The sequence below is a fragment of the Corvus brachyrhynchos genome, unplaced genomic scaffold, assembly GCF_000691975.1.
Source record: "Corvus brachyrhynchos isolate BGI_N302 unplaced genomic scaffold, ASM69197v1 scaffold43, whole genome shotgun sequence".
In the NCBI taxonomy this organism is placed as follows: Eukaryota; Metazoa; Chordata; class Aves; order Passeriformes; family Corvidae; genus Corvus; species Corvus brachyrhynchos.
This window is the reverse complement of record NW_008237353.1, coordinates 3,097,277-3,106,652: the sequence shown is the minus strand read 5'-3', so window position 1 is coordinate 3,106,652 and position 9,376 is coordinate 3,097,277. Positions and strand designations below refer to the sequence as shown.

General features: G+C 38.3%; 1 protein-coding gene across 7 annotated transcripts in view; it reads left to right on the top strand.

Moving 5' to 3' along the window:
- The window catches only part of KIF13A (kinesin family member 13A), a 119,119-nt gene that overhangs the window by 52,391 nt on the left and 57,352 nt on the right, over positions 1–9,376 (top strand). For all 7 annotated transcript variants that reach the window (XM_017730685.1, XM_017730680.1, XM_017730681.1 and 4 more), the window contains 2 exons: positions 1,736–1,748; positions 7,799–7,859. In XM_017730685.1, the coding sequence (XP_017586174.1) occupies positions 1,736–1,748; positions 7,799–7,859 (74 nt within the window). The remainder of the gene's footprint in view (positions 1–1,735; positions 1,749–7,798; positions 7,860–9,376) is intronic.

The window sequence follows — 9,376 nt, the reverse complement described above, 5'->3', positions numbered from 1 at the left end:
CTAGTAAAGCTGATATAATCCTGAATTATTTTTCAAGGTATGAGTGTATTTAAAAGCTTTCCAAAAAAACTTGGATGACTTCTTTCAATAGGAACTTCTCTTGGAAGTTTAGAGGTGGTGCTGGGACTCTGTCTAGACAAGCTGATAATTGTAATTGCATCGCATCTGAAAATGGATTAAAATGGTAATATTTAGGGTAGAGCTAAATGTATTTTTCAATTAGATAAGTGCATTCTGCACAAGTTCAGAACCACCTGTTCATGAGCTAGCCATGGATGGAGCTGTGTAGTCACCACTAATGAAAGGGTAAAGCTGCAGTGAGTGGTTTGGCTGGGAGGCAAATGATGTTTGCATTACACCAGTCCTGTGTCCCAGCTCTGTAACTTCTGTTTCAGGCAGATGTGTCATCTGAGGTCCGAACTGAGAGTAGGCAGAAAAGATTGCATAAGATATGTTTGTGGATTCGCATCCCTTCAGAATTTTTTGCTGAGCCCTTGTATTGTGGGTTGCTAAGAAAACTGCTCAAAGTGTTTTGTGTCTTCCCTGCCCTTCTCCCAAGTTGGTGGGGTTGGTGTGTACACGCTGGTGAATGAAAGCACCTGGTCCCAGGTGTTTCTGCTCTGAGAGTGTAGCCTCTTTATATCTTTGAATTTTGTGTAGCGCATGTATTGCTAAACTTTTCATCCGTATCTTATCTTATATACCATACTGCATTCTCTGCTTGTGTTGTTTGTCTGTAGACATTTCTTGTTGTGTTTTTCCTCTTCATCCACATTTTCTTTCTTTCCTTCATCCATGCTTTTTTTCCCTTGATGTGAAGAGTGAGTGGAAATTTCTTATTTCAATATATAATTTAAACACATGCCTAAGGTTGTAGCTTTGAGGAATGGCCTAAGTCAGTCTAGTTCTGCACTGTATGTTCACCTCCTCTCTTGCTTTGGCATCGGCGCGCATAGGGCTGCATAGTGAGACAGGGCAGCGATCTCGCTTGAAACCAATCCCACCAGAAAAACCCAAGTTGGTTTAATTTACAATGTGGCCATATGCCTCCCAGCAAAAGCATACAAGCATTTAAGGACAATTTGAAGTACTCCGAGCTAGTGTCTTTAGACTGGGGGTTTGTCATCCCTGTACTATTTCTGATAGCACTTGTTGGAGTTTGGTGTGAAGGGTGATGGTGTTTTTGCATTGGTTTCTTATGTGCTGTGTGGGCTTTCTGTGGCTGGGGAGAACACAGCCTACACAGGTTTCTTTTTCTTCCTTCTATAATCTCTGCAAGAAACATTTGCTTGACTCTTACCTTGGACATGCTTGTGTAGCACTGCTGAAGTCAATGGGGCTTCATCCTGGCACCTTGGTCTGCCAGTTTGCAGGCTTGGTTTATTAGCCACCAGAGATGGGCTGTGTTTCGTCTTTCATGACAAAACAGATACTTGTCTTCCTTCTGGAATGCAGTTCTGTTAGATTTTTGTAAAGAATCTGACGCTTCCCTTTTCGTGTGGTACTGTATTAGTAATTAAATAATTATTGGTTAAAAATATGTGGTGTGTTATTTAAATATCTTCTGATATGATTACTCTTAAATACATTGTGAATTTAAAAAGAAGTTCAGATTATAGTAATAACATACACTGACTTTGTTTCTTTTTTTTTTTTATTTGTTCCCTTCTCTTTATGTGAATGGTGTATTCATGCTTCTCATCACCATTGCTGGGTTTTTTTGCCAATCATCCAGAAAACCACCTAAGGTAAGTATTTTGTCTCTTTTTACATTTTTATCTGCTTGAAAATATTGACCAGTGCAGCAGTATTGGGCATTTGATCACATTGTAGTATGTGATCAAAACAGCTTGGATAAAGGAAAACATACTAAAAAAAAAAAAAATCTGTTCTTCAGACTTCCAAGTTAAAAGCTTCATAATTTCAGAAGAATGTATTTTAATCCAACTGACATGCAGGCAAGGCAGATGGCTTGTTAAAGCTGTGACCAGGACAAGCTGAAATTTTAATGCAGTCGTAAAACCATTTGGAAGACTGAATAAGTGTTGTGTGTAAAACATTTCATTACAACAGTTCTGCTTAAAAGCTAAAACACTGTTTCTAAAAGGCGACAAAAAACACCTAGTAATAAATAAACCATTTTTGTTTGCACTTGACGATAGCCAGGAATTACTAATTAGTGTAATAGTTGCCAAAGTGCACCAGAATTCACTTGGTAAAGACTGTCTCTGTTTGTAGTGCAGAGGAAGGGTGGGAGACCAAGTGATATCTACCTATTGGGACATTTAATGAAGTTCTTCTGTCACTTGATATACTTAATAAAAGAGAGTTTGATCGTTGTTAAACATTTTTGTAAAAGGAAGAAAACCCTCCTTCTTTCTGTTGTTGTAATTCCACCAAAAAAAAATGGTTTTACAAGAACCCTCATTTCCTGTAGTACCTCATTTGTGTCCATTATAGGCAGATAAAGATATTCTGGGCATTATGTAAAAGCTTACGTATGGCCTTTATTTCCTTGATAAAACCAGAACAGCTGCACTCTTGTGCGTAAATGTCACATTATTGTTAGGTATAGTTGGATGGTCATTAATATCCTTAAGCTATAGTGCTGAAATTTATGATGTTATGTGAAATGTTTATCAGATTGAGACAGAAGAAGATTAGTACCATCGGTGGAAAATAGGCATTGCTGGGTTTGTAAAGATGTGATACGACATTTCTTGATTTACACGGTTTTTAGGGTACTGCACACAGTTGATTTTCGAATTAAAAATTCTTAAATAAAGTTTGTAAATATTGGAAGTCTCTTTATCTTTAGTATGCTAGTTTATCATCAGTCATGGATAAATTGTTTTCCCAGTTCAACTTGGTAGCTCAGAAGCTGTGATAGGAAGATTTGTATAAGGATATTAGGGTGCTATTTTGCTATTTCTACAAACATTTAAGCATTTAAGTGCAATTTTGTGACAAGGTAAAACCGTTGTTCTGAGCTGAGATCTGTGAGCTGTGTCCCCAGGTCCCTTTGGATTTTTTCTCCCCACTTCTTCAGCCCTGTCGTAGGTCTTGTGTTTGTCATACAGTGACCAACTTTTTTTTTTTTTCAATTCTTTAATTGCTTCCACTTACATTAAACTTACTGGTGTAGACTCTGTCTGCCAGTTCCTTGTGTATGTCCTTTATTACTTGTCTCCATCAGCAGTTGTAAGAGGGATGTAGGAACAGCTGCCTGTTGAATGAAAGCTTCTCCTCCTCAGTTCTCCCTTCCTTTTCTTTTTAGCAACCAGGTAGTCCCATAAGTCACCCAACCTGTCAGACTGACTGCTTCTCAATGAAAGCAAATTGTGGTTAATTGGCCATCTCTTGATCAGATGGAAATGGCTATTAAACATTGGCCATACATTTGCAACATTTTATAGCTGCACAGACAATGTCTTAGGGATTATGTTCAATCTGGGTAATGCATGCTAAATGCTGGAAGCCCCAGATTCTGCCTGGCTTATACTGAGGATTAGACTTCAAAAGAATAATGAATGTGAAATTAAACTCCTTTTTAAACTAATTATGTAATTTGGCTTGAACTGGCAAGCAGTTAATATTGGATATGGTACTCATTACCTGTAACTTGAATGCATAAACCCTTAAAATTATTAATTCTTCAAGACACTGATTAGGAACCTTAATGAAAACAAGTTCTGCAGAATGTTGTTTTGCCCTTTTAAGATGTGAACACCCCTTTGGCTGTCTTTTCAGATTCTGTGAGATACTACTGCAGCAGCAGGCACAATGGCTCCTATAGTTTAAAATCTAATTAAAATCTGCAATTTCATTTTAAAGCCACAGGTACAGATGAATTTGAGACAAAACTCCAGATTTTTCACTGACATAAGAGATGGATGCATGGGCCTGCATCCCAGTTTGCCTTGTTGAAGAAGCCATAACCTCCAGTTGTCTCCTTAGCAGAATAACCAGCTGCTCTCCTAAACTGCTGCAGGTGTTTGCTGAAGCAATCAAAGCCTAGTATCTTTTATTTTTTTTAAATGTTGTGGTTACCAGAACAAATATTTTGTACAATTTCTAATAGTTGCTAACACTCCCAAGTATAGTTCCCTGTAACCTAGAAATGGCCTACTTAACATTTTGTAATGTGCACGTTTACAATGACTCTGGATACAGTAGTACCAGGATCCAACAGTTCCCAGCTAGTTCTTTCTCATTAATTTCCATTTTTATGTAATTGTCCTGAACGTACCCAGTTCATCCCTTCATTCAAAATCTTTGGTTTATAACCTTCTACCTTACTGTGGCAGGTTTCTGGCAGCTTCCTTTTATCTAGCTTTTTCTTTTAGATGCTAGGATGAGTATGAGATACAGAATCTTGCAGAAAATAAGAAAATTTTAAGGCTTGTTTAATTCCCTCTCTTGTTTAAAAGCCCAGAACATTATTAATGAGAGTAAAGAATACTATTGCACACCTTCCAAAATGTAGTTAAAAACTAAGTCACATAGGATGCTTGAAGTTTAAAAAGTTGTGTTTGTGTCACAGATATCTCTGTTCAAATACGTTTCAGTAGTTTTGATATAGTTGGTAGATACAGCTTTGGTACAAGTTGGTAAAGATTTTTGCTAAAAAGGCATTTTCAGTGTCTGGTAATGCCCAGTTTGAATATTGGCCATTGAGTTTGAGACTTGAACATTAACAGAACTTCTCATGGCTTTGATAGTCATATTTACAGGGGTTAATACCTTCTTCAGAAAAATGGATTCTGGGGAGAAAAAATTAATAAGAAAAAATAATTATTCTGCACACTTCTATCAGAAAAAAATGTAATACCCACCACTTCCATTTTAAGGAATAATAATCAGTGAAGAGAGGAGAAAGAAGAGGGAGCACATTAGATAATACTTAGAATACTTAGTTTTGTCTTCATGGCATAGGTTCTGTGTCTTGACCCCAAGTATACTTCCACGCTCAATTTGGGATTGCTTGTCCTGCCGTTCCTGCACTGGGCATCAGAAAAATATAAAATAGTTATCTTTTTTGTCATCTTTTCTGTACAAGGGTTACTCTTTCGGTAGGATACTGGCCTACAGATATTACCCATAAAATGCCTTCCTGATGTACATGTTGAAGAGCCTTGCTGATTGGGACCGTGTATCTTGCTCCTGTGTGCCTTATTTTTACCCAGTTAATTCCTGCGTTTGCAATCTGTTTTCCCAAAGGCCTCAGTTGTCCATACAATTGTTTTGCTTGGGTGAATCCTTAAAGTATGGTGGCTGGGAGTGTTCAAGGTTGCTGTTTTGTCATCACTAATCAAAGTAACGTTTAAGTGTTCACCTGCCTGTTCTAATGGAAAGGGGAGTTTTGCTGCAGCTGCTCTGCATGTTTTGCAGGTAGTGCATGCCCCAGCAGTTTCTGCCTTTTTGCCTGCCACTTTCTTTTTAAAGTAATCTTGTTACTTCTGTTAGAAGGATTTGGCAATTTTCCAGAAGAGATTTTATAAATAGACCAAGTCCATGTTCTGGCTTTTTATGTTTAGTATGAAAACAAACTAAAAGGCTATATTTACATTTGTTTTATCTTGAGACAAAATTTTTCTCTTCCTATTGCATAATCATTTTTGACCTTTTGAAAACCAGTCTGACCAATTTTTACCATTTAAAAAATATCCCAATAAAATCTGCTTTTCTAAGAGAAACACTTGGCTGCAAGCACATATTTTAGTTTTAAGAGTGTCTTTGCAAGATCAGTGTTTAAATTAGAAGTCATTAAATGATCGTGTCATCATTTTCTGTGTTAACCCAGGGGAAAAAGTGTAGGACAATAGATTATATTGGCCTACAGTACTGCTGTATTGACATTTAAGTCAGTATGCATGAGCAGGTATAGCTGGGTAACCTTTTTAAATGGTCTGTGTGATCCACTGCAGATAACACTTAGTTTTATGGGGGGGAGAATGGGCAGTTTTGGATCCTTACAGAAGGGTATGGGGATTTTTCTTGTGATTTAATTACTTGCCATTGGAGCACTGGAGAGACTAGGTATTGTTACCAAGTCCCCTGAGGAAAATCTCCATACAATTGGAATATGAGAAGAGAAACTGTAGTTCTTGGACTACAGAAGTTAGGAAAAGGGTTAGTGTTCTTACTGATGACATGGTTTTATGCCTATATTTGATGATCAAATGCACAAAAAGTAACTTAAAATGCTCCCTGCTTGTGTGAATGTCTGAAGACAAGGTGAAGTAACTGCTGCATTTTACTTGCAGTTTAGTGGCCAAACGACATCTTTGACTCAGTCACATCAGGGAGCATCCTGATTCATGATAATGTCTGATTCTATTTGTGCTGCAGTGACTCAGGCCTCCCTGTTAAATTATTATTATGAGTTTGTTTTTTCTTCAGAAGGGAATTCCAGAACTCCTCAGTCTTACGGACTAAGTGTTGTCTCTGTATTAAGTCTTCTCTCAGGCCATTTCATGTGTTTTGCATTAAGCTGGAGGAAAGGGCAGGAGGTAAGGTTACTGTCCTAACCTGATATTACCTTCTGGAATATTTGCAGCAATAGACATCTTGGGAAGGGTTAGATTACAACATATCAGTAGATTACATTGTGTAGCAACTCTGAATAGCAGGGACTTCAAGATGTTCTTCATCCCCAAAAGCCAAAAGAAAATGATCCATCTTCTTCCTCACTTCAGGATTTGTCTCTAGGCAATTTACATGTTTTGGCTATCAGAGCCTGTGGCTCTTGTCCTACACTGACATGCATGTTTTGTCTCACAAAGATTACCTGTTGGATGACCAGGCAAAGAAAATCTTGACCCAGGCAAAGTTTCATTAAAAAGGTGGTTTGAGATTTTCCCCACCTCTTGTGCTCCCCCCAAAAAACCCAAACCAAATAACAAAACCAGAATCTATACTGTTACTAACCCAGAGTCAGTTTATTATGGCAAAATGTGGAAAATACACTGCAGCTTAAGCTGTTTGTAGCAATCTAAAGCTGTAAAAAACCAATGTTAAATATCTCAAATGTGCAGGAAAAGAAACTTGGATCAAATCTCGATGTGTTAAGTGGTTTTACAGGACACTGTTCCGGGTTTGTAAGCCCTCTGACCACAATATTGAATCTCGTTCAATTTCTAGCTCACTGGAACTCTTGACTGAAGTGATATTAAATCTTTTCATTAAGAGCAAGCTCTGATAGTTTGTTTCTCTAATAGGACTATGTCTTCTATTTGTAGTTTCCTAGCTTCCTATACTGAGATGCAGTACTGTGCTCTTAGTTTAGGCAGGCAGTCTGATACTATTTATTTGCTCCTTAAGGCAAATGTGGACAGTAGATAGTAATGCTCTTCATTGAGTATCAGAAGTCCATCCCATGTGGATGGACTTTTCTGTGCGTTTGTGCTGATGTCTGCTAAATAGTCATCTGACCCAATTCTGTATACTGAGTCCTTGGGGTGCTGTTTTGTTACTGTTGGCAGAAACATTTGTCAGTGCCTAGAGAAGTGTGGAGTTAATTATTAGGTTTTGTCTGTGTTTTGAAATCTGTATTAGGGGATAGAGTAAGGAGTAATCTGTATAGTGTGTCATACAGATAGAACAGAAGTATTGAGCTTTGTAACTCTCAGGATTACACAAAAGTGGTCCTGCTGATGAAGCCTTTTTACAGTCTTGATTTAGGATCTGCAGAAATAGTAGAGCCTAGATGCAATTACACTGTCATGGGTATGTACTGCTTTAAAAGAAATGTCTTGTAGCTAGAGTTCCTAATTTGTCTTTTTATGTGCTTCTACAGGTGTTTGCCTTTGATCACTGCTTCTGGTCCATGGATGAATCAAACACCACAAAATATGCAGGTAAACTATTTTCTATACACTGGACAGTATAAATAATTTGAGAACTTATGGGAGTTTGGGCCTTTGTTTTGTGGAGTTGGTTTGGGGTTGGTTTTTTTTTTTTTGCACTGTGATGCTCAAGTGACTTCTTCACAGAGGCAGACTTACACTTTTACAGGGATTGAGTCATCTGAGTGCTAGCCCCTCAGCTGAGAAGGAATGCAGTTTTAGGGTGCCTGGGGCACTGTTCAGGAGGGATGCTTTTACATCTAAGCCGTAGTGTTCCTTTTTTTATTACCTGGAAGAGCCTTTTGTGATTGTTGCTGTCACTTAAAATTTCATTTCTGCAGCAGCAATTACTTCTGACTGATGCTAGTGATGAACATGTGTGTTTTTAGTGCTCTGCATCTCTGTGCATGAAAGGGGAATAAAGCGTGTTCTCCTCAGACGGTGTGGTTATCTCAGGTCTTTCAAGTGATTCATAGTCTGACTGTTCAGATCCCTGATGTATTTTGGGCGATCAGCTTTGTGACTCCTTCCTCCCAAAAGCTGGATAATCCACGCAAGAGTGTAATCCTAGCAGTTTTCTCATAACTGGATTTGTCTATTAGTATATTGATATTTTCTAAGAGGACTTGTTTTGGTAGAGAGAGCTCTGAACACTGGGATTTCATGACTGTGGTCCATGGAAAGGAAAAAACCCCAAGCATTCAGTTTAGATATTCATATTATGAAGTTTTATGGCCCATAAGAAATCTTGAAGGATAATAGGGTTCATTACCTCAAAGTTTGAGATCGGTGATCTCATAAATGAATTGCCATATACATGTGTTAAAATATATCCCTGACTACTGTAGCCTCTGGTATGAAATGCCAGACCTTGAGGATTGCACTTGGTTATAGATTCTGCTATATTTCTTAATTGCCTGAGCAAAGAGAGGCTACTTCAGGAAAAAAGTTTTTCACTGGTTGAGCTTTCAAGAGCTGTGTTTGCACTGAACAGATGCGCTGCACAGTATTTTTAGTTCAGTCTGGGAGAGCCTTTGGAACCCACAGCACCTTGTTATGTGCCTGCACAGCCCTGTTTCCTTTAAAAGGAAGGAGATGATGGTGTGCACCCATATCTTCACCCTGTGTGCCTCCAGTGTGCACGTGGGAGTTACGCCTGTTAGGTACAGTGTGGCATTAGCCCACTGGCAGAGAAGGGATAGATCTGAGAAACACTCCTAACCTGTTAAACTTGTTTTTGTCTCAGTTGTACCCACCTCCAGGTGAATTCAGTGGGGCTCTAGATGTATTTATTTTTCATTTGAGTCAAAGCTAGATCTCCCTAGCATGTTTCCGAAGTTGTAACTGGATTTGTTTTATCTGAGAACTGAAGTTTTATTATCTGTATGTAGATTACCCTCTTGTTGGATTGGTTTCTAGAAAACTGTGCCTTGCATCTCTTCCATTTTCTTACTGGCCAGAAAGTTATGAGGTGTTTTTTTGCCTGTTACAGTTAATATTCCTGCCTGGGAAAAAAGAAAATCAAAACT